This window comes from Silurus meridionalis, chromosome 4, assembly GCF_014805685.1.
Source record: "Silurus meridionalis isolate SWU-2019-XX chromosome 4, ASM1480568v1, whole genome shotgun sequence".
In the NCBI taxonomy this organism is placed as follows: Eukaryota; Metazoa; Chordata; class Actinopteri; order Siluriformes; family Siluridae; genus Silurus; species Silurus meridionalis.
The window spans coordinates 28467278-28493496 of NC_060887.1; the positions used below are offsets into that span (position 1 = coordinate 28467278).

General features: G+C 38.9%; 2 protein-coding genes across 2 annotated transcripts; one reads left to right on the forward strand and one right to left on the reverse strand.

The window, feature by feature from the left end:
• The first annotated feature begins 164 nt into the window (after positions 1 to 164).
• vapa (VAMP (vesicle-associated membrane protein)-associated protein A) lies at positions 165 to 9517 on the forward strand. The gene is made up of 6 exons (XM_046848573.1): positions 165 to 389; positions 3566 to 3718; positions 5831 to 5934; positions 6436 to 6516; positions 8195 to 8374; positions 8552 to 9517. Exons 1-6 carry the CDS (start codon positions 332 to 334, stop codon positions 8711 to 8713), a joined length of 738 nt encoding a protein of 245 aa, XP_046704529.1. The 5' UTR covers positions 165 to 331; the 3' UTR covers positions 8714 to 9517.
• Positions 8940 to 16568, reverse strand: LOC124385316 (protein APCDD1-like). Its single transcript, XM_046848572.1, has 5 exons — positions 16107 to 16568; positions 15066 to 15243; positions 14389 to 14908; positions 10577 to 10898; positions 8940 to 10304 (listed from the first exon to the last, which is right to left on the reverse strand). The coding sequence occupies exons 1-5, from the start codon at positions 16177 to 16179 to the stop codon at positions 9874 to 9876; spliced, it is 1524 nt and encodes a 507-aa protein (XP_046704528.1). The 5' UTR covers positions 16180 to 16568; the 3' UTR covers positions 8940 to 9873.
• Positions 16569 to 26219: the final 9651 nt, after the last annotated feature.

A 26219-nucleotide genomic window follows, 5' to 3' on the forward strand; every position in this document is an offset into this window, starting at 1 on the left:
ATCGAGCATTTCATTCTAATGGACATTGAATACACGCATGAATAAAGTTACTTGCGATTGGCAAGGTCATATAGTGTCATATCATGTTTTCTCCTGATTGAAAAGAAAAACCAAAACAAAAAAAGGAGTTTAGTGGAACCGCGGGTCACGGGCACGCGGAGCGGAAACGCGCGTCGACGATGTCGTGCGCGTGCTTGTGGCCGTGGCCGTGCGCGCTCCCCCGCTCCTGTGTGACTCAGTGAGATTGAGGTGAATAGTTAGATAGCCGAGACGAACCTACAGCCACACCGGCTTTATTTTATTGAACAAAAACCATCACTGCTTAGAAAACATGTCCAAACTGGACCAAGTGTTAATTCTCGAGCCGCCGACTGACCTGAAATTCAAAGGTAATGAAAAAAAAAACCCTCCATACGTTTTTCTCTTCTGTAGATGGAGCCAGGCAGGAGCTTGTCATTGGATTACTAAGCTAGCTAGTTAGCTAACCTAACCCAGGTTTATGCTAGCATGCTAATTTAGAGATCTCCGGCGTCAAGCCCGTGGATACGTGTAGCTCAAGCCCACTTCTGCCTCGTCTCCACCGCCGCCATTTTGAATGAAGAGACGAGGATTTCTAGGCCTTCGATAAAAATAATACCATACACTACTCCTACCGGTTTGTTTAAGAGCTTGAGCAATGCTATTGAAACGTCAGTGTCTTATTAGTTCTGTTAGTTAATTTGTTTATTCTGTTCCTTCAGTTGTGGAGGAATTGGGCGAAACTCTCGAGCTAATAATATTATCAAGCAAAATGTCATTACAGCCCATTTTCTTGCTAACGCAATGCTAGTACTAATCGCCTTGCCCTTTTACTGTCCATGCTAGGAAATGGGATTGACCAGCTAGCTGATTAAATAGCACTGGAGAGAAAACGAAGCTAGCACGCTGGAAAGTAGCTGTTCCGCTGGGAAGTTTTCCCATTCAATAGCATTTTGTCCAACAGTGCTGATTCACACCGGCCTCGGAGTGACGATGTTCTCACATGGTTTTGAGGAACTGAATTCAAGCAGTCAGGGATGCTTTCATTATTGGGCAGCAGTGTGATATCTTGGTTGTCATTGTATTAAGGAATTAGGTGCACTTGGATCAGTGTGACAGGCCATAAGAGAGATGCACTGTAGCGATGAACTGATGCGTTGCACAATGTCTCACTGCTCATTTACAGAGCCAGAGTATGAACATTGAGCACCTTCTGACACGCTTCACAGCCCTCTGACATGGTAGTGTAGTGGGATAGAGGATAATGCATGTTTCCTCCATGGAAACATGTTACCTAAGAGCTAGAGAAGAGCACAGGCGTAGGAGATGACACCAAAAAAAGCATCAGTCTCTGAATATACACAAGGTAGACAAGAGAAATAAATTGGCAAGTAAGTATTCATGATGTTTACAATTCCAGTAAATAATACAGACTGATATTTGGGCTGCATCTTAATCGCTAAAATACTTAAATGTTTGTACATATGCATGTGTCCCACAACTATCTGTTTTAAACAACAGAGCATTTTCTACCTATATAATACATTTAAACGTGTCTTCTGTAAAATTGGCAACATGTACTCCATATTAATAACTGTACAGTATATGCTGTATTGGTCAGTGGTATACGCTCAAATCTCCTGCCTCTATGCTTGGATTCTCCTCTTGGGGTGGACGATAGGGTAAATATATTTCGGTTATACACAATAGGTTCAGGGACCTCCGTCCAGTACTTCTACAAAAATATAATACATTTACTAAGACAATGAATGAAAAATAAGTAGTCAGTACACATATAACAACAATATTGGAATAACAAAGGGGTTATAAACGTGCAGACATGGTGGTAAAATGTGTATTATGATTTATTTACATTGCAATATTGATACCCAGACTTATTCTTGAATAGACCAGTTAGCTACTAATTAGTCATGTAAATGAAAAAGTCAACATACTAACAATTTTTAACCTAATCATTAAAACTAAACGCAAACATCAGCATCAGCAATAGGATTTAATGGTAATGATCGAGGAAGAAGTCAAGAGTTCAAGGTTTATCTACAAATGAAGGCAATGACCAGTAAGATGATCACATCTTTGGGTGAAAACACATGATAATGACCAGCTAGACAATTCACATGGAAGTTTGCAGGCAAGGACCCAAGAAATTCACTCGTATGCAAGGGTTATGAGAACATGCGAAACTTTTCTCCTTCCAAAATCTATTGTTTTTTTAGTGTACATGCACCTAAACATATCTGCTACATGATCAGCATTGTTTACATGCCCAATTGAATGTTATTTACATCTGAAGGATTAGAAATGTTGTCCACAAAATAGCACATCAAAAAAAAAAAAAAATCCAGTTTATCTGGTTCCCATGTCAAACAGTTGTGTTTAACTGTTTCATGAACTGTGACTTTCAGAATTATTGTCATGATGTTAAGGTCTGAAATTGAAAACCTGTTAATTGAACTGAATTAAATTAATTGAAAATATTTAGTAATCTAGAAATGACACAGACAGGTACACATAGCAGATGTTTTGGCAGGATTGCGATGCTTTTAAAATTCAAATATGAAGTGTAATAGGAAAAGCGATAATCATACTCAATAAAATAGCAAATTGCTGCATTAGTATGCGCTTTTGATCAAAATCATTTGTTCATTCTGTAGCAGACACATCATTTGGTACCGTACTGCCTCCGCTATCTACACTGGTATTGCATCACACGCTTTACGTCTGAGGGCGTGCTGGGCTACGTGCCTAATGACCACAGAGTAGATGCGTACGCATATTTGACAGCAAATATAAGATTGCCTTAAGCATCCACTCCACGAGTCCCCTAGTGTGGGTATGAATGGAGTCCTGCCAGGTTGCAGATTGTGAGCATGAGGTGAATTTGTGAAAAGTTGAGAATTGCATATATGTTACAGTAGTGGAGAACCACTTCTTGTGATTAATGTAATAGGGTGTGGTTTTAACCCCACTGCTCTGAATGGTTTCAAGTTTCTTGCACTCCTAACATACCCAGTGCATCATCTATGTATCAGCTAATTAACAAATCCTTCAAGAGCTGGATCAGGTGTGTAAAGAGGAAATATGAAACAGTGCAGGACAATGTTTCCTCAGTACTGACACTGGAAAGCTCTTCTCTAAACCTCTTAAGATCGAGTCCTAGCCTTGCCCCAATACACATGTTAACAAACTTGAGAAAACAGAGTCCAAAAGATTGTTTCTAAATGCTGTGTGAGATATTTAGAATAGAGTTTGCCATTATGGAAATATTGAAAGTAGTAAGCAGTGTTTAAAGGACACCGTTTTTACAGTTTTTCCTCCTTAATGTAATTTATTTCTGTAATATCGTCTGATCACATTTTGTATAGTATGTTTTACACTGTATGAGGCAACCTGTATACTGAGTATTGCTAAAAGGTTAAAAAAAAATGTAAGAAATAGTAATAAGTGGAGTTTGAAAACTTTCTTCATGTTTGCGTACTTTAATTTATTTTTAACTTGCATTAACTAAAGACAGTTTTACTTACAGGCCCGTTCACAGACGTTGTGACCACCAACCTCAAGCTCCGAAACCCGTCTGAAAGAAAAGTATGCTTCAAGGTGAAGACAACCGCACCACGTCGCTACTGTGTGCGGCCTAACAGTGGCTCTATTGATCCGGGTTCCTCAATCATAATCTCTGGTGAGACATGTACAGACATCTTAGACACAAGGGTGATACGCTATGAAATTTAGGCATAAGGCATAAGAAGATTAAAGGATCACGGTATTAATCAAAAGCCTGTGGTACAAGTAAAAGTTTTGGGAAAAATTCCAAATATCATTTATATATAAAACAAAAAAAATTCAGTAATAATTTCTGTGATTTTCTCGAAAAATCATACAGTTCGTCTCATTCATCAATCTTTAGTAAAGAAAAAATGTGGGCCAAACAACTTTTTTTCTTTTTTCTTTTTATTTTGTTTGGGCAAAATTTCTTAAAGGCATTCTTAGTGAACTAGAATGAAAAATCGCCTCTGGAGGAATTTTTTTTTTTTTTTTAACTCAACAGTCAATTGTATACTTTAAATCCATGCAAATTATATAAGAAGTCATGCTAATTACCTTGTGCAAAAGCATGCAGCACTACTTGATAAAATTAGACATTGGGTTTTTTTTTAATTTTATTTTATTTTAGTTATGGTGAGAAATCTGTGTCTCATATCAGCTTTTGATAGCAATTGAATATAACAAGATTAGGAAACTTTTCAGCAGTACTCTTAGCACTTTTTCAGCGCAGTTGTATCCTCTGTGCAGAGAAATGGCTATAATGTTATGTAGGGGAAGTATAGAAAGAATGGGTCTCAAAATCTTTGTGTAGTCACAACCAGGCTTGAAGGAATGTGTAAGTACTTTATCTGGGTTCAGAACATGGCTATATGGTAATAGACAGAAATGGAATCAACAGTGTTATTCTTTGTTTATTTATTTTTTAAGTCAATAGTGATGTCATACACTGTAACTACCTGTGACACCATAACAAGCCTTTCAGACACACATTCAGTCGCTGGTGTCTCCTGTCACTAAGCATTTCCTGAAGCCACTGGCCCGTATGGTCTAATTGAACCTTATTCATTACAGTTGTGTAGCTTTGGGGGCCATGAATGACATACATTGTTCCATGTCTGATTCATGAAACTGTCACGCAGCATTGAGACCAACAGTGCAGTAGGGTAACCAGTCTCGGGGAGTTTTTTCTTGCCACCGGCTTGCTCATCAAGGACAAACTTACACATAAAGAATCATCTGATTCATTTGTTATCACCGCATTATCTGTGTAACACTGCTTTGAGACAATGTTCATTGTTGAAGGCGCAAATAAACATGAATTGAATTGAATAGTTCTGTCTGAGTGGGAACAAAATTCTGTTCACTTACTGTTTCTTTACATATTAGATGCAAACAGCCAACCCAAGTGTACCACGTATAATTTGCACGAATAAACTAAATATTACATAATGTCCTAGGTGTGATAGTTGCTACTGAAGCAATAAATAGTTACAAATTTATTTTAGAGAATTGTTGCAACGAAAGACTCAATTCATTTTTATTTGTGTAGCGCATTTAACAATGAACATTGTCTCAAAGCAGTTTTACACAGATAATGTGGTGATAAAAAGTGAATATGTTCTTTATAAGTGTAAGTTTGTCTCTGATGAGCGAGACAGTGGCGACTGTGGCAAGAAAAAACTCCCCGAGATGGCGTAAGGAAGAAACCTTGAGAGGAACCAGACTCGTCTCGGTTGCACCGAATGTCTGTTTATAGCAGATATACGATGTTGCGGGGTACAGTGATGGTGATCAGAAGCAAACTGTAGTCCTGACTCAGTGTAGCAGACTGTTGACATTAACTACAGTCCAAATCCATCCTCAAAGCAAAATGTTTTCAAGACACGTAAAGGCTATATGTACAAACAGGAAATAAGTGATGAGGACATTTAACTTTATATTTTAGTGTAGTCTGATTGCTCTTCTCATCTGTCAGATGTTTCACTGGTTACAATACTGTTTGCACTAATAATTTACTCAGAAAAGGTTTAAACAGAGCACACAATGTTATAGCTGATATTTTTGGGTTTAGGCAGATGATGTAAATTGAGATGTAATTACAAATCATGTGGTGTGTCTTTATTAACTTTAATAAGTTCTTTTGGGTTCCAATGTATTGTTAGTGTGATCATAATGTATGTTACACATTGGTGCTATTGTCTTGTGTGCTAATTTAGTTAATTCGTTGTTGTTTTTTTTACTCTAGTAATGCTGCAGCCTTTTGACTACGACCCAAATGAAAAGAGTAAACATAAATTCATGGTGCAGACCATTTTTGCGCCATCCAACATAACCGACTTGGAAGCAGTGGTAAGTACTTTCCCCTATCTTTCTTTCTTTATTATTTTTGTGTGTTCAGCGTTTTGTGACTTGTTTTTCTATTTTGTGATCTACTGATGCATGGCTTTTTTAAACAGATGCATATAAATTGGTCACCAGCAGAGAGCAGTATAGGGTTACACTTATTATTTTATGCTGCCTTAATCATCCCACAAATCTTGTTGCTGTCTTGCTGACCTGTTAGAAACCGCATATTAAAAAAAAAAAAATTGTTTTTCAAACAAGGTGTCCAGTTTTTCTTCCACTTCCCTCCATGTCACTCTTGTTTCTTACATTAAGCAATTGTTTGTTCTTACATCAGTGGTTAACAGTTAACAAGGTTCAATCAAAGATCTATTAAGTAGCGTAGCTGCTACAAGGATCACTGAAACAAATACTATTTTGCTTTCTAACTGTCAATACGGTCAAAATTATTTTGAAGATTAAATGTAGACAATAGCAATTTATTTTTTTTCTCCCTCACCTTCCCAGTGGAAGGATGCAAAGCCAGAGGACCTTATGGACTCCAAGCTCAGATGTGTTTTTGAACTGCCTTCAGAAAATGATAAAATGGTGAGTAGTTCTGTACTTCCTCGTCTTTCTAACAGCTTGAGTAATCAGCAGAGAGGTGACATGTAGAATACTATATGAGCAGAGAGGGTTGCTGAGCTTTTAGCTGTACTGCCTTCATGCTAAACCCTTAATATACTGTGACCAGTGTGGGAGTGAGACAGCTATGTGTTTTATAATCTCGGTCTCAAATCTGACATTATGCAGTAATCATAAGCATTAGCATGTTAAATATTTGATTCAGATCTGACAAGGACATCAAAGTTTTAAAATGTTGTATGAATGTTCACACTCTTGATTGTTAATGTTTTAAAACATTGTATAAAAATATAATTCAACAGTTTTCTCCATAGTTCAATGTTTACGTAGTTCAGACAAGCACACATTTTAAAAATAAATTTTTCAACTTGCAATAATTTGCAATATTGATGAGTTTAAAATGACTCACCTTGATACCATTTTTAATTAAGTCCAGTGTATTGCATCACAAGCTTTTCATTAATATTTTAACAGTGTTTGTTTGCATACCCTGATTTATTATTTATTTGTTTACATGTTTTATATATTTGATGGGGGGGGGGAAGTCATATAATTTATGATGTTTAGAAAAAGACAATTTGGTTTAGTATAAATTATGAAACACAGGGCAACAAAATTTTGTTCTGTAGTTGGCTGACTTGTAATGGTCCTGATTTTATCATGCAAAAATCAATGATCATTTTACCAGCCCTATGGTGATGTTTTGAAATGTTCATTCCCTATTCTAACTTTAAACCTTTCACTAAATTTTAATGTGTTCTTAACCTGACTGGACCCTTCTGTTTGTACTTTTTTCCCTACATAGTCTAGTCCTTTTTTTTCCTAAGAGAATTGTGTATATATATACTAAATGTTCTTGATGTATTTGTGTTGGATTTGCACAAAAAATGACAAATTTGTTGTGTGAAAAATTAGCTAAATATTAAATCAGCCCTGAGACAAGCAAATGTGCAAACGTTTGTTGTCATTCTGCATGTTGCAGCTACAGTGTACTACTGTATTCTGTCCTTTAAAGTCAGGTTTGTGTGGCTGTGCTCAGAACCCCCAGGATGCAGAGTTGTGTGGGCAACCACGCAGCCCCCACTCCTGTCAACTACTGCACACCTGCAGGCAGCTGAAACTTCACTGTTCAGCAGGATGTGTTTGACTTTTTCCAGTCTCAGGCCAGGCCAAATATCAGGGTGGGACAGACAATGTTGAGTTTGTGAGAGAGGGAACACTGTCAACATTTCTTGAGTATGAGTGGCAAACAAAACATTTTACAATTTGGTGTTTAATATCTTTTGGGGGTGGAGCAGCCTGATTGTTTAAACAGAATAAAGCAGATAAACATATGTACAAAATGGAAAACGAGTGTTTAGAATGTCTTTGATCATTGTTCAACGCTTCTGCCCAAGAATATACCAACATTGCCAAACTGGATAGAAATAAATACAATTACAGAGCATCATATGCCTGTAATGTATTATTTAGGAAATAGGGATATTGTTGGGGTTATTTACTACATTACACTACAAATGATATCTAGGCAGAGACAGCACATCTAATGACTGACAAACTGTGCACATATTATTGGCTGTGGAACATCACCTTTTATTAAACCATGCTTAATTATAAAGCTTCTTGTGTCTGTCCGAAACAGAATGACATAGACCCAGCCAAAGCTGCCCCCGTCCTCAACTCCTCCAAGGCAGACAGCACATCGGCAGCCAAGCCCAGCAGCATGGCTATGGATGACACAGAGATGAGAAAGCTGATGGAGGAGTGCAAGAGGCTGCAGTCAGAAGTGAGCAAATTGGGAGATGAGAACCGACAACTTAAGGTAAAGAAATGACCAAACGTAGAGGCATGATGCCCTTTATACAGCACAATATTTATTATATGAACAGCGAAATCTATTCACGTTACAGAAACACCTATTTGTGTGGTTAACAGCAGATGTAATGAATGTGTTGCTACTCTGAGTGTAGAACTTGATTCTCCTTTTATTATTTGTTAGGATGAGGGTCTGCGGATGAGAAAGGTCCAGCGCTCAGAAAACATGGTCTCAAACACAGCAGCCATGGCAAGGAAGGAAACCAGTTCCAAGTCGCTGCCCTCCCTGCTTGTTGTTATTGCAGCTATCTTCATTGGATTCTTCCTGGGGAAGTTTGTGTTGTAGGATAAATGCGTGTGTTCTGCCCAGCTCCTTCCAGTGTCTTCTGGGCCTAAGGGGCGAAGTGTGTGTTCTTGTCATTCAGCGTCGCATCAGTGCTAGTCTGGCCTAAGGCGGCGGGAAAAATGCGTCTGTGTACAGAATCATTCAAACAGGCCTTGCCTTTTTGCAATCTCACACGGTTAGTACACATACACACTCAAAAGAGAAGAACAAAGTCTCTGGTTTTTTCCCCCCCATTTTCTTTTCTTTTTGGTTGCGGTGAGGGGTATTTCTTTTTTTCTTCCAAGGGTGGGACGAGTTTAACTGTACATTTATTAATACATCAATTGCAGTCAAATTGCCGGCACTGTGTAGAGACCTTTATGGTAATGAAAAGAAAAATCTATGATAAATAAAATTAAATGTCCTTGCTTCCTTTATGTGGTTTAATAAGTGTTGGAATGTTTTAAGCGTCTTGTACATGTCATTCTAATCCTTTATTGAAAAATTTAAGACTCAAAAGGAAAAAAATTAAGCTGTGTGTTGCTGGTTGGCCTCTTCACAGTGAAACTGAGCTTCAGATTTACAATAATTTTGTTTTCAGGAATGTGAAGAATTCTGCTGAGAGACTGTGCCTCCTTCCATGTACATTATTTTCTCACATCTTACTCCTACATTGTCTTAGCATTTACTTTATGCAAATTATATACTCATTTGTGAGGCAACTGTTAACTGAAACATGACCACTCTGACTGTATATGGTATTTAACATTGAGCCACTGGGAAATAAGAGAAATTAAAATTAAATAAAAATATCTAACATTCTTGTTTCTGTGTATGCTTGACGACTGTGTACGCACTACTGAAATTTTCAGCGGAACAGAAACTTTTCATTTTATTTTTAACTTTTTTTTTTTCTGCGTAATTGGCATGCAAGCTTTCATCTTGACCAACATCATAAATATTCAATAGTGATTATTTACTTTAAAATATACAGTCTGTTTACAGGACGGTGTTAAACACCACAAAATGCTTCTGGGGCAATTCTACAACATACTCAACAAGTAGTTAACAATGAATTAGTCCCATGATGTAATAAGGGTTGGGGTCTGTACATAGGACAGTTCAATTTATTTCTGTGATTAGCAGAACGGGAGCACAAATGTCGTCATGTAAATCTGATCCTATTTGACAAAAAAGACAAGTGCAACCATTATCAAGGCATATACCAGGCACTGGTGCTTTGTGTTGCATCCGTTGCCAAACATGAAGTGATGGTCTCCCTCTTTTCCGATGCCTTTCTGTCCGGCGCTACAGTGGACCAGTGGTGGCTGATAGGATGTGGCACGCTTGTGAGGCCGGTCAGGGCTTGAGCCATTGGTGGGTCTCTGTCCATTAAAGAGGAGGCGGTGTCCAGCTGAATCTCGTCCAATGTAGAAGAGCTCGTATTCGGTGTGCGGCAGACGGATGCCTAAGGCGGCACAGCCTGATGTAGGAGTCACATCCTGTTGAAACCCTTGCTTCCAGGAGCTGTGTTTTCCACATTCATCCCCACTGAAGACGTTCAGGAGAGAGGTGGTGGCCACATCCATGGGAGTGACCTTCATCTGGGTCACTGTAACAGACACAAATCCCTATTTTATTATTTTGTAGTACTATATGTCTAGATATTCCACAATATTGTGTGATGTGTAGGTGAGCAAGAGAATGGTTTATATGTTAAACATTTTCGTTCATGTTCAATACCCTGTGAGGTTTGAAAAATTGCACAACTGAGCTGTAAAAAGTCATAATTTGTTTCTTTAAATGAGTCACACTTGCTCATTAGCTTTACCACCTCCTGTTTTATAATTACTGCTTGGGGAGCTCTGAACAGGCTTTGTGTACCTGTGAACGTGTATTCAGTGCCTCCCATGACTGTAGTGGAGGGAATGCCTGGGCTGTAGTGTCCTTTAGCAGAGATGCTGAAAGTGGGATGCCTGCAGACTGGGTCAGAGTAGTGGTAATAGTGGCCCTCCCAAATGTTGTTCTCCTTGTGAAAGACAAAATGACGAGTGAGGAAGAGCACCCCTGGGCGGACCTCACAGCGCTTACTAACCCAGTTACCGTAGAGATGCAGGGGGTGGTCAGTCCGCGAGGGCAGAACGGGTGGATGATGGACGTCTGCTACAGAGATGATCTGACACGCAACACAGCTATTAACATAAGTCTGAAAAAGATTAGAGGAAAAAAATCAGATGATACACAAACTACAGTGATCAACTATAAAATTCAACAAGGAAAATGATACTTTTGTCTGGTTTAAGTCTATTTAGTGAGAGAATCAAACACTGACAAGCGAGAGAGAGAGAGAGAGAGAGAAACCTGCCGTCTTTTAAAGCCAGTAAGGCATGAAAAAGCAGGACTTAGTCATTATAAGTCATGGGCTCACAAATCAAAAAGCTCTACACAGCAAATAACAGCAATAAAATGATCAGGAAAAAAAACAAAACGACATTCGGTATGAAGATTTAAAGAAAAAGTCTTTCATCACTATTTTTGAGATTAGGCTCAAGGAAAATCTTTTGAAGAATATGATCTGAGCATGTTTTTTTTTTTTTTTTTATTACACCAATTTCCTTTAGGCTCTAGTATAAGCCATGTGCATGATCTTACTTTCTAAAGAGAATTTCAAATAAATATTTTTTGTTGACATTTTTGTCCACCAGTTTTATGGGCACTGACAAATTCATGTTCTTGACTCAATTACGCAGTGCTGCAGTTACTACAGTGCAAGTGATTGTATTTGAATTACAGTCCACCATCTTGTGCTAAGCCTGCCCTACTCACTTGGTACGGCTAATATACACCTAGAATATTTATTGGAAAAAAGAGGTTGCTTTCTGATCAGTTCCTACAGCTCGACTGCCATGACTCAACATGCAACTAATAAATTATTCAGCTTCGAACTAGAATTCATTAACTACATCTACACTGCATCTTTCCTAACGCCTTTTCATAGCCATCAGAATAAAGATCGGTGAGTGCGAGTATATGGGTGAGAGCGCTCGCATGAAAGGCATTAATCCAGCCGAAAGCTCCCGTTCCACCTCTTAAGTCTTGCTGCAGTTTTCCCTTAGCCTTGCCACAGCGCCTTAGGCACGCACCAAGTCAGAGCTGGAATTCAGAATGATGCCCTTTGCAGCTCTATTTCCTCATTCCCTTTGAAGCAGACAGGGGATAGAAGTGGATCAGCAGCCTGGGTACGCTCTGACACCAGCTGAAATCACACTAAAACGGCAGGGGAAATGCTGATATTTGTTCTGTATCAGTTTTGTTTGAAATTGTGGAGTGGTTGACGTCAGATCACGGTAATGCTAGAACAAAACGGCATGGCCGGAGAAAGTGAAAGCCAATGAATACATAATGCATTCAAGCGTGTACAAAGAAGGACATGACAACGACCTCAAAGTACACACGAAGAGGAGGACAACTCTACTGACATGAATGAATCATAATTCTGTCACATTTGACATCGAGTGTATAGCGGATTAAAAATACACTGCACTTCGTGAATTAAACATGCTGCAGTGAAATATTTCATCTATTTTTGAGTTTTGTGTGTACTTTTGCTTTCGACTGCACACACAGTGTGACAGAGGTCTACAGGGTAATGCCATGACTGCCAACATCTTTCTTGCTCCAAGGAGCCTATTAATATTCATAGGCAAAGGGACCGTTGTAATATATGGTTTATTGTGCTGTTATTCATTTTCATTTAGCCATTTATTACTTTCTAGTGGTAGTTAGTTGAACATGCATTGAACAGCATGTGTTGTGAAAATGTCAGTATGAATCAGTGCCTATTTTTGTTGTGCAACTCCACCCCTTGTTTATTGTTATTATAGGACACAGAACTAGGTGCTTCTCCTGGGCTATACCAACCGGATGCTCGGGATATTATCATCTACGAAGGTTGTGTGAGATTTGGAGAACTGGGCTTAAGTGCTGAAGCAGAGAAGAATCTGGCCATGCTAAAGTACAAGTATGAGTTCACTTCAATCTCCACATGACCAACTAAAGCTCCTTTTTTAAGGGCACAATCACAAAATATTCTAGTTGAGAAAACTGATTAAGCTGAAACAGAGCACCCAGTGCCAAAGATGTGCAGAAGTGCCGATCTCCTATCCCCAAAACAAATCTTCTGTTGGATTTGAAATACAACAAAACATAGAAATAAATAAAACTAATAAACAGAAATGCTCATTTTATATACAAATGCGATCGATAGACAGACAGACAGACAGACAGACAGACAGACAGACAGATGTTAAAGTTTAAATGATTTTTAAATTATGTCAACTAAAAACCGATTAAATGCAAATTCGTACATTTAGATATACACTCACGTCAACTATATTAGGAACATTTGTAGATTCATGAATTCATTCAATTATGAAGCAGCTGCGAAGTGCATGTAGAAACAAGTCAAGCGCTTCAAGTAATGTTCACATCAAAAACCAGAACAAAGGAAAAGGTGTTATCTCTCTGTCTTGGGTTGTGGCACTGGTTGTTGCTTTTATTTGGCTTGGTCTGAGTATTTCATAAACTGCTGATCCCCTGGGATTTTCACACACACAACAATCTCTAGAGTTTACACAGAATACTGCAAAACAACAACAAAAGAAACTGTGCAGGGGGATTCTGAGTGCAGAGGGTCTGCAGGCTGAAGCACCTTGTGGATGAGAAAAATCAGAGGAGACTGACCAGACTTGTTTGAGCTGACAGAAAGTCTATAGTATCTCAAATAAAAACTCTTTACAACCATGGTGAACAGAAAAACATCTCAAACTGCACAACACATCAATCGTTGAGGTGGGTGGATTACAACAGTATTAAAATCACACTGGATTCCTCATCTGTTAACCAGGAATAAGACTCTAAAACTATCATGGACATGGACTCAGTGAAACCAGACAGATGAAAACTGGAGGGGAAAAAAACAGGTGAATTTTTCTTAAACGTCAAATGAGTCTGTGCCCATGATAACCCCAGATTTCTATTCATGGCTGTCAGGAGTCAAACCCGATGCAGCCCAATCAAGGTTCAGTGCTTTGGCCATGCTGAGATGTTTTTCTGCTCACTGTGTTTAAAAAGAGTGTTCATTTAATTGATTATATCCATCCTGGCAGCTTTAGTCAATCTGGACAATTTCATCTGATCTGTCTTATCAACAAAGAGTTTTCACAAAACTGTCACTCAATGTTTCGTTTTTGGTTTTGTTTTTTGCACCATCCAGTGCAAATTCCAGGGACTGTTGTGTAAAAATAAATTCAAGGAGATTTGAAATACTCAAACCAGCCCATCTGGTACCACCATCATGCCACAATCAAAGCCACAGTGATCCCACTTTCTTCATTCCTTTGATTGGTTTGAACATCAACATCAACTGACCCGTTCCTGCATGATTATTTTTTGTGTGTTGTGCTGCTGCCACATGATTGGCCGATTATATAACTGCACGACCGTACAGGCGTTTCTAATAAAGTGGACAGTAAGTGCAAAGTATATATTCTAACCTATTCCACTGTTCAATTTGCAGAGTAAATGGTGAAGGCATGTCTCACAGAAATTACTAAGATCCGCTTTCAGAATAAAAAAAGCAGGGTACTTACTTAAAATCTTCTGTACAAGCGCTAGAACTAAGGTGAAGCACTGACCTTGATGTTCTGCAGGGGGGGCTGGTAGCCTGTGGGCCTGTGGTTTCTCCTCTGAGTGCGCTCTGTGTGCACGTCCCCCACAAACAACTCCTCCGCTTGTCTCTCAGGCTCATTGGGCCGAAAGCGCCTCTCCATGCGTAGCAGCTCCAGCTCCTGCATGCTGAAGCTTAAGCCGTGGGTGCAGTCACGATCAGAGCCCTCTACCCACAACTCATAGCTGATATCTGGCTCCAGGTGCTCTGTCAGACCACAGGCCATCTCCAGTTTCACCTGGAGATCTTTGGCCACTGGCAGGCTGTAGCTCACCAGCAGTACTCGACTCAGCTGGTAATCCGACTCTGTTCCTCCACGGACAAGCCACGATGCCTGACGAGGGTGCAGACTACCTTCGATGAGAAGAGTGTAGCTTGGCTTTGTGCAGTGGTTGTCCTTGTAATAGAACTGAAGGGCCTGGAAGGTGTGGTTTGAGAAGAAGTGGTAGGATCGAGTGAGGAATTCAGGTCCAGGTCGCACTTCACAACTTTAAAAGAAGATGGGGAGGGAAAAAAAAGCGTTACTCAGATGTCTAGATCAAGAAATCCAGAACATCAAAGTGAGTCTTGTGCGGTTAAAAATAAGAATAATGTGATGGGAGATTTCTCTGAGAAAGAGCACTTTGACAGAAGCAGAGATTGTACCTTTCAGACACCCAGTGTCCTGTGATATCAGGAGGCATATGCACACTGATCTGCTCTCCGTCTTGTAGGTGTTTGAGCATGTAGTGACACTGATTGTGTTTGTAGAGCTTCCCATAGCTTTTGTCCAGCTGTACTGGTGTGGACTTCACCGACTTACGAGGCAACTTCTCACACCAACCTGCATCCATGAAACACAGTGAAGATCTTTACTACATCAGGGATTTGTTTCATCTACACAATTCATATTGAAGTGCTATCTATAAGGCAACACTATATCTATATATTATGGAGTACATTGGGGAAATGATTTGGATATTTTCATCCCATAACTACACCCCGTACAGTATATAATGCATAGGTTAGATAATAGATTTTTATATAATTTCTGAAAGCGAAATAGGGATGGGGATAAAAGGGGGAGGCTTTTTACTTGTCACACACATTAAAACACAGTGAAAATCTTTCTTCACATATGTTAGGATTAAAGCACAGGGTCAGCTATGATGCAGCACCCCTGGAACACAAAGAGTTAAGGGCCTTGCTCAAGGGCCCCACAGTGCCAACTCTTAGGCTTAAACCTCCGACATTCCAACAAGCAATCCATAAACTTACCCACTGAGCTATACCACCTCCCTCTTTAAATCTACTTTTTAACCACACAATTCAGATGCAACCCGGAGGATGCGGTACACAACCTCAACACCGTCTGCAATTATTACAGATACATACAAAGATATCGCTCAGCACCAAATCCTAGATAAAACCCCTAGATGCAACCCAATGCTTTGGCAGTTTGCCCTTAATTACAAGGCTGGATTAGACCTCGGCGCGCGCGCGCGTATTAATGAAAACTCATTTTCTGCACTATAATTAAGGTGCAAATTATACACAGCTCGGTGACACCACGATGGATTTTCCACACCCGCTATAATTACTGATCCTGTTCAATCTCATGCAAATGATCCTGAACTACTGATGCCTAATTATAGGTGTATAAATTGATGAGAGTTTACTATACTGGTAATCTGTGAACACACTTACCAACAGTCATCAGGAGGAGGAAGAGGAGGAGGAGGACGGTCGTGGTCATACTCATCGGGTAGCAAAAAAACATCCTTCAAAACTTGTCTTTCAATGAGGACAAAAAAAAAAGGACAAACAAGCTCCCAAAAGTTGAAATAAAAGAGTTTTTTCCCCCCCAGTAAAGTAACCTTGTATCAAGCCGGCGCGTTTTGTTGCACCGATTTGAACCACTTTAATTCAGACATAATGAACAAAAAAACCGGATTAAATGAAGCGCCCTGTTCACACTCAGGACAATGACCGCTCTGTAATTCGGATACACATTCCCCCCCCCCAAAAAAGAGTTTAGTCCGTTTAGAGAAGTAAAAACTCCAGGTTTTGAATAGTAAACCCCACAGAAGCAGTATCAGAGCACAGGTCCGTGTTTCCACCGGCCTGGATAACGGGGACTGTTTAAATCTCACGCGCGCACCGCTCAAGTAGCATCGCAGGCGCGCGCCGCGGCATCAGGGTTGCCAGATTGAATCGCGATGATCAAGTGTATCCCGCTTGATCCTTTCTAAATAATCAGTAATTGCACTAGGCGCATTTTTGTTGAGATTTCTGAAGCGTCTTCTCTCCAACCATGCATTCTGATAAAGTTCCTTCTAAATGAACAATTTCCCCCACTTTCAATAAAGTCAGTTCTCAGAACAGTTGTTGTCCGTCTATACCACAGCTGTTCTCAGTGCTTAGCTGTGTGAACACTGAATTACAGAGTCTTTCAAACCCAGCAGGTTCAAAACCATCCCCACATCCATTTTCTATACTGGTTATCCTACACAGCATTGCAGAGGGGCTTGGAGCCTATCACAAGGAACTTGGGCCGGGAAAGGGACACCTTGGCCCAATCATACACTTCCAGTGTATCATTTAAAAAACTGGGGGAGAAAACTGGACTACCAGGAGCAAACCCCAAAACACAAGCAAAACACACAAACTCCACACACACAGGGTGGATTTGAGCCTTCAACTCCAGAGTAGCTACTACTAATCCCTGCTACAGCATAATGTCTTGTACTATGTTTTCTACTAACAGTCACACAGTCTGTACCTAACATGGCTCACCATGAAAAGGTGATTATCATTATCATTATACGGAAAAATTACAAGTGGCAAGAACCACAAACAAATTGTGCTGAGACCATCTCTTCAGGTGGCTGATTATCTTGTGCACTGATTTAATGGCATTCATATGTTGTGTTATAAACATATTCATCTGAGACTATTTGGAGGACTTAAGTCAAGTCAAGTTTATTTCTATAGCGCTTTTCACAACAGACATTGTCTCAAAGCAGCTTCACAGAAATCAACAGTTAAGGTGAATGGTGTGTGTTTATCCCTGATGAGCAAGGAAAGACTGTGGCAAGGAAAAACTCCCTTAGATGTTATGAGGAAGAAACCTTGAGAGGAACCAGACTCAAAAGGGGAACCCATCCTCATTTGGGTGACATCAAGAGTTTGATCATAAAAAAGTACAAGTGTGAACAAACCCTAATAGAATTGATATTTTTTTTTAGTAATAGCAATCAACTGCCTTGATTTTCTATCTTATATTTACAACATTTTGACATTTTTATGAAGAATATTTTTTAAATATTATTTGTTATACAATAATCCACACGTAAGAAATGTGGAAAAATGTATTTGATACAAGTAAATATAATATAAATGTTTTTTAATCTTCGTTATGCATTTTCATAATACCTCAAATGTTAGTGTATGATGTTCAAACCTTTTGTCAAATAAATAAAAATAAATACGCATGCTGTATGTTCTAACTTGTCCCAATTCTAACCCAGAATAAGTTTTGTATTCCACCATTTTAAAACAGTATTAATCCAATTCTCATTAATACCCAAAGTCTAAATAATAAAAATGTACACTAAACAAGTGGAAAACATTTTAAACTGGCAACACTGTGCCCAGCCTCCTCCTGCTCCTAACTGTACAACCACCACACAATTAGTGGAGCATATGGAAGAGGATATGTAATCACTCAGGATTAACTACAAGTACCTCTTTACTTCTACATTCTTGGCCTATTATTTTTTTCTCAGCATTCTCTCTTAAGCAGCTCTATAAAGGAAATGTCACTGCAATTTTCCACGACAGTATGATATTAAACTAATCATCATGAACATTGAAATCTGGAAGGATTTAGAGTTCAGGATTTAGGAAAAAAAGGAAACTGGATGATGAGTTGCTATTGTCATAAGCGTATAATTGTGACGCGACATAGCTGTGTGAAAGAGGGCAATAGTCTACATGAAATGCAATTAGTCCCACAGGATATTTATTGTGGGTATGATCTGTCTGGTTATTATCAAATATACAACACAGATACGATATTAGAAATCCATCTTCTCCTTGTACTCGACAGTATAAATAGATAATGTTACTTGAATAATTATATATATAAGAATATGAATAATAATAAGTGTGCCTTGCTCTTTCATTAATATCATATTACCTGCATTAAAGTGCCAGGTTCATATCTAATTTAAAGCTCTTTTCATAGTCTCTCAGACATTAAAAGTATTTTATTTGCTGAGATGAGGGGGAAAAAATGTAATAAGCAACTCAGGTGTGAGGAGAGAATCATCATCGTCTGGTGAAAGAAAAAGTGATTCACACCTTAAACACGTTCGACACTTTTTAAAATAAACTGAAACTCATGTCCATGTCTTACTCACACTGTAGCCTGTGTTAGCCTGGTGCCAAACACATCCAACACATCTCTTCCACACATGGGACAAATATAAATCCGCAATATATTGACCAGGGCTGTGAGTAAATAAAACACGTCAACAGGATGTGCACCTCCTGAACCATATTTTTTTCCACCTTACAAAACAGTTTTGTAAAGTAAAAAGAAAAGAAATATGCACATATGCGTCTTTATTGCACAAACTATTTGTAATTTGTACCAGCACGTGACCTCGATCTTATATGTCAGGTCGTCCATCATCGCCATATCTCTGACAGCTCTCAAAACCTCTCCCAAGAAGAACCTTTGTGATGTTGGCTTCTCATAAATGCTTCTTCAGTGATGGTAGCTCTCACCTGGGTGTGTGTTTGCAGTGCACAGACGGCCTTTCCTCTGCACTGACCTGGGTGTCTGCCAGCCTGCTTGCGAAGCCTTGCACTCGCCCGCCAACCCATCTGGAAACCAAAGCATATTTAACAGGACTAAAATATGCTTGCAGAAAGCATTTGTGATGGGTATAGAAAACATGCAAGTGTTTCCTTATATCTACAGCAATATAAATGTTTGAGAATCATTATTTAAGAATGTGTATAAACACACTATAAACAGACACGATAAAACACTCAGAGCCTTACTGACACCAATTTTGAGAACATAAAGTAAACCCAGATGTTTTTTCTCCTTCCCAACTTTACAGTTCTTGTCAAAATCACTAAATCTCCTGCTCTGCAATTTTTTAAACACTAATATTGACAAAACATTATTTTTATTAGTGTAATTTGCAACAGGACTTCAAATCCTAACAGAGTAAAGGAAACGTTTACGGGGAAAGTGCAAGTGGCAGGGTGTGAGCAGAAGCTAGATGAAAAGAACAGCAATCCTCTTTTGGCCTCAGTGGGGTCCCTTTTGCACACAGAGGGAATGTACTGGCAGATTAAGGGTGAAATCCTGTGCTCTTTTGTCACTAGTTGAGATGGTTAGCCAGGGTTAAAGGTCGTACAATCCTACTGAGATGACTTAGTGCACCCCCCTTGTCATAGCATACCAGAAGGATGAAAGGAATGAAAAGGCAAGCAGAAATCAATTCTATAGACCTTGATTAGGGAAGAATAAGAAAAATACGTGAACTTCCTAAAAACACATTTTTTTTTAGAAAATGCAGAGAAATTATGAATAAATGTATGAGCCAGAACTACAGACCGCATCTGCTATTAGGGCAGAATGGATAATTAGCTTATGCTCCAACAAGTAGAAAGAGCATACGATCACAATATTATGGAAAATGCACTATGGAAAAAAAAAAAAAAAAATCAAGGGCAAAACCTAAATTGTGGAACTTCATTAAAGCTGCACATGCTTTAATTTTTTTTCTTTCTTTTATAACTACACGGATGCCTTTCCCGCCACTAATCAGATCTCTCTGTTCAAAACTCTGTATTAAAAGTAGAACGAAATCAGGGTGTTTTTTATTTTACAAACCCTGCTACATTCAGCTGATTACGATGCAGAGCAAATTCTATCACTTTTTTTTTTTGATGTTTCACTCTCCTGCCAAACTGCCAAAGTGAATCACAGAGAAGTTGATGAACACGTCTGTCAAATCTCAGTTGTTAAAACATCTGCAAGTGTGCCAAGCACATGTTACACTGACAGCGACAGTGGAGGAGTGGAAGACATGAACAGACGCTGATATGGGCGAGACATCACTCCAGCTGTTGGCATCAGACATAAATTCGAACATGAATGAAGAAGGAGCCAGAACAAATTTCCACAACAGTAGGATGTTCCACTGAATGTTTGGTTCTGTTGTTTGAGGTTGGGAAATGCAGGACGAAACATAGCATCTTTTTGTCACCACTATGCACACAGATCAAGAACATATGATAAATTTCATAGGAACAAGTTCATTTTGAGATTCTGTTGGGAAATACAGTGCCATCAACAGCAATTCCTAACAATGGCAATTAGATATGGGCTTGCCTTTAAAGCACGGGTCCATTAACAATCCTGGGTTTATGATTATTGGTTGCCTCCTTAGCAACCACAAGGAAATCCTGAAAAACAATGCTTGAAGGCAACAGTATGCTTTGATCAAAGAAAAAATGGGGGACATCCTGAATCAAGTAAACACTCCTCCAAGGACAAACTGCCAATTTACACAATGGCACATAACACAGAACACTGAAATGCAAAAAAAATATGTATCAGATTTGGATCTCATGTGTAAGCCTGTTGAAGCTGCCGAACTCCAGTTGCTAATCCCGAGGGCAAACAGGAGCAAAAAAAAAATCCTTGTTAAAAAAGCCAGCGGAGCAGCTAAGACTACTGATTAGGATCAGAGTGACTTTGCAAGCTCCTGAAATAAAACAGTAAGGATGAAGAGCTTTACTAAGCTGCAGGAGAATTAGACCAGCAGAGATCCGATACAGTGATATGCGATGAGATTTGACATTCCACGAAAGGTCATTCCGCTTTTCTTTTCACATATATGTATGCCAAAGTGAATCTCCTGTCCATAGCTATCTATCTCTCGATCTATCACAATGGTCCTTTTTCTGTATATGCGGTAAATAGAGCGAAATTAAGCTTCAAGTTGCAATTAATTATGCATTTTCTTTGCTGCCGAAACTCTCCCAGACCCTCCGAACATTTCTAATATACTGTGGGCGTCCAATACTGCTGTTTGATATCCCACAGAGAGTGAAAACAAGTGCTGTATATTAATGAGAGTTACTCTGTTGCCAGAACTCATCTATAACAACAAACAGGATTGTACAAGTGGTTGCAGGTGTCAGAGAATTAGATTTACGTGAACTCAAGGATCTATAAGATCAAATCATACATGCAGTTTCATTTGGCTGTTTTCTTTCTTACTTTCTTTCTTTTTTTTCAACTGAGTTTTTTTTTTTTTTTAATATAATCGACCTGCCTGGAAACAGCAGTGTGTTTTTTGTTTTTCAGTGCCACAATGCTTTTGACTCGAAGCAAATTCAGAGTGCAGAAACCACATTACAAGTTAAGGAGGGGTTTCATAAGCAAAGCCCACAGTCCTGCAGTCATTTTGTGTAGCTGGAAAACAAAGTAGCACTCACCCTGTGAGCGTCTGGGCTGTGAAGGGAAGTGGACTTTGTTCCAGATTTCCTCTTATTCTTCAGGAGGGGCTGCATGGGGCTTTGATGTGGTGCTGGGTAGGGCACTAAACAGAGAGCAGCCAGATGGGGCTTCGCTTCACTGGTGCTAGAGGAATATTTATGAAGATTCGAGGCATTTGCAGACACAGCACTGCTGTACTGTTCAGCAGTTTACCTACAAAATAAGTCCTTCTAATAAGCACGCATGAACACAGAAAAGAGACAGATTAAAATATTTTTCTTCCGAAAACTCCCCATTTAATAAAGAACCAATTTATCTTTGTTAGTTGTAATAAAATATAACATTGCTAAGACATTGAGAATCTGCACAAGGACACAAACAGACATTTGTTATGATTGAATGGTACTATTTTAGTCAGCCTTGGTGATCCTCTTCATTGTAACTCTGCCCAATAACTGGCCTGTGTGTGCCCTTCACCATAGTGCTGCTAGTAACTCAGTCCTTTTAGCAGAAATGGATAAAAAGCAGGATGACTGGGTCAACTATTCATATGCTCTAAGTATGCTTTTAAGATCTAGCTATAACTAAGGGAAGGAAAGCATTTGGTACTGTAGCTGCAAAACTATTACGCTACCTTTCATCAGTTTTCAACAGTGCTTCCTATTTGTAAGGGAAACCAGTAAAACATTTTCTATTAAGAAGCTGTATTCAATCCACATCAAGAAAACACCAAGACAGACAGTTTCAGACAACAATCCCCAAAGAAAAGAGATAATTTCGGTCCAATAATCAGACATAAAACCATAACTACATTATCATTTCCAGATCCTATAGCCAATGGCAGCTAGTTTCCCCAGACGCCGTTCCTTTAGCTATGATAAAACCACTGCCTGAGCCCCAATGTGGACAAGAGGCAAATAGTTTGGTCATATGACTCTTCTTTGAGTCTGACTCTGCTCAGACTAACATATGATATTATGTTAAAGGAGTTGTAACAAAATACAACAAGGTTTTCATTTTTGCAAGCAGGGTCTAAAGCATTGGGCTTGTTTTAGGGATAATAAAAAGCAATGAAATGACGTGGCTTTTTGTTATAACAATCAAGGGTGGATCTTTACTGATATAAATGTAAGCTAATGACGTCTCCTGCTAAAAAATCTTTTCAGGAAAAAAACAATAGCAAAATACAACTGCAATAAATTGAGCAATAAAGAATAAATAACAAAAGGGAGCTACGGATAACAGTGAATAAGCGGTAAAAGAGAAACAAACCACTAATTACTTTAAGAAGCTGTCCTGCATCAGGTTTACATTCCAGCTTAACCATTTCACACACATTTCTGTGCAGGAAGAAGCAGCATAGACTATTACTAGCTCACTCCATCATCAAAGATGCACTCCTAATCTTGGGCTTTGGATGTCTTTTCAAAGACTTTTTTGAGTTTAAATTTAAAAGAACCTGTCAGCTCTGCTGCATCACATCTTATATATGACCCGTCCTGCTGTTCTTTAGTACTGGCTGTTTAAACTTTACCACATGGATTAGAGTTTTAAAGTGAGTGAATAAAGACAAGTTACTTGTAATTACACCACAGATCTGCTGCATTCTGATTGGTCAGTAGGTTGATTTAATAATTTATAACAGCATAGTTCCGACAATTGTTCAGCTCAGTCTAATATATTTAAATGGCTATAGATGTTCCTCTTAATAAGGTTATAGTTGAAGTGGTAAAAAAAAAATTGTAAGGTGAATTAATTAATGTTTCATTTAGTAAAGAGACTCCAGGGTCATTGTTATGCAACAATCAGAGAAAAAGCCGCAACTAGGACATTCTAATGGACTGCAGGCTTTGCAGTCTCTCGGCAACAAGACAAGCTGCAATGTGTGTCTGAAAAAAAAGGATGGAGAGAGAAAACTCTTTATAGCTGCTATAACATAAGTGAAAACATCATGTACCGTGGGGCAAAAAAGTATTTAGTCAGCCAACAATTGTGCAAGTTCTCCCACTTGAGAGAGGCTTGTAATTTTCATCATAGGTACACTTCAACTATGAGAGACAAAATAAATTAAAAAAAAATCCCGAAAATCACATTGTCTGATATTTAAAGAATTTATTTTCAAATTATAGTGGAAAATTAGTATTTGGTCCCCTACAATAAAGCAAGATTTCTGGCTCCCACAGACCTGTAACTTCTTTAAGAGGCTCCTCTGTCCTCCACTTGTTACCTTTATTAATGGCACCTGTTTGAACTCGTTATCAGTATAAAAGACACCTGTCCACGACCTCAAACAGTCAGACTCCAAACTCTGCTATGGCCAAGACTAAAGAGCTGTCAAAGGACACCAGAAACAAAATTGTAGACCTGCACCAGGCTGGGAAGACTGAATCTGCAATAGGTAAGCATCTTGGTGTGAAGAAATTAACTGTGGGAGCAATTATTAGAAAATGGAAGACATACAAGACCACTGATAATCTCCCTCGATCTGGGGCTCCACGCAAGCTCTCACCCCGCAGGGTCAAAGAATGATCACAAGAACGGTAAGCAAAAATCCCAGAACTACAAGGGGGGACCTAGTGAATGACCTGCAGAGAGCTGGGACCAAAGTAACAAAGGCTACCATCAGTAACACACTACGCCGCCAGGGACTCAAATCCTGCTTAAGCCAGTACATGTCCGGGCCCGTCTGAAGTTTGCTAGAGAGCAATTGGATGATCCAGAAGAGGATTGGGAGAATGTCATATGGTCAAATGAAACCAAAATAGAACATATTGGTAAAAACTCAACTTGTCGTGTTTGGAGGAGAAAGAATGCTGAGTTGCATCCAAAGAACACTATACCTACTGTGAAGCATGGGGGTGGAAACATCATGCTTTGGGGCTGTTTTTCTGCCAAGGGACCAGGACGACTGATCCGTGTAAAGGAAAGAATGAATGGGGCCATGTATCGTGAAAGTTTGAGTGAAAACTTCCATCAGCAAGGGCATTGAAGATGAAACGTGGCTGGGTCTTTCAGAATGACAATAATCCCAAACACACCGCCCGGGCAACGAAGGAGTGGCTTCGTAAGAAGCATTTCAAGGTCCTGGAGTGGCCTAGCCAGTCTCCAGATCTCATCCCCGTGTTGCCCAGCGACAGCCCCAAAACATTACTGCTCTAGAGGAGATCTACATGGAGGAATGGGCCAAACTACCAGTAACAGTGTGTAAAAACTTTGTGGAGACTTACAGAAAACGTTTGATCTCTGTCATTGCCAACAAAGGGTATATAACAAAGTATTGAGATGAACTTTTTTTATTGACCAAATACTTATTTTCCACCGTAATTGGCAAATAAATTATTTGAAAATCAGACAATGTGATTTTCTGGATTTTTTTTTTCCCCTCATATTGTCTCTCATAGTTGAAGTGTACCTATGATGAAAATTACAGGCCTCTCTCATTTTTTTAAGTGGGAGAACTTGCACAATTGGTGGCTGACTAAATACTTTTTTGCCCCACTGTAAGTGATAATCAGTGGTGGATGAAGTACACAAACGATGTACTTAAGTTAAAGTAGAGATACACTAGATAAAATATTACTTCAGTACAAGTGCTCCCTTTAAACATTCACTTGAAGTAAAAGTACATAAGTATTTGCTTTAAAAATTTCTTAAGTATCCAAAATACTATTATTTATTATGTCTATAATGTTCATATTATATTTGTCATTTTTGCTTTAAATTAAATCAGTTTATGTTAAATAGAGCATATCAATCTATTAATAGAATGATATATTATCAATAATATTAAAAGTTGATTTATTTTAGTAATTCAATAAAAAAAAAGGAAACTCGTCTATTTATCACACACAGACTGATATATTTCAAGTGTTTCTTTCTTTTAATTTGATGATTATGGTTTACAGCTAATGAAAGCCCAAAATTCTGTAGCTCATAAAATTAGAATATTGTAAAAAAAAAAATTCAATATTGGAGACTCGTAGTGTCACACTTTAATCAGCTCATTAAATCCAAACACCTGCAAAGGTTTCCTGAGCCTTTAATGGTGTCTCAGTCTGGTTCAGGCTACACAATCATGGGGCTAGACTGCTGACTTGACAGTTCTTCAAGAGCCACGTATCCATGGGCTACAACTGACTCATTCCTTGTGTCAAGCCACTCCCGAACCAGAGACAACGTCAGAGGTGTCTTACCTGGACAAAGGACAAAAAGGACTGGACTGTTGCTCAGTGGGCCAAAGTCATCTTTTCAAATGAAAGGAAAGAAAATGTGTCATTTTATTTAGAAAT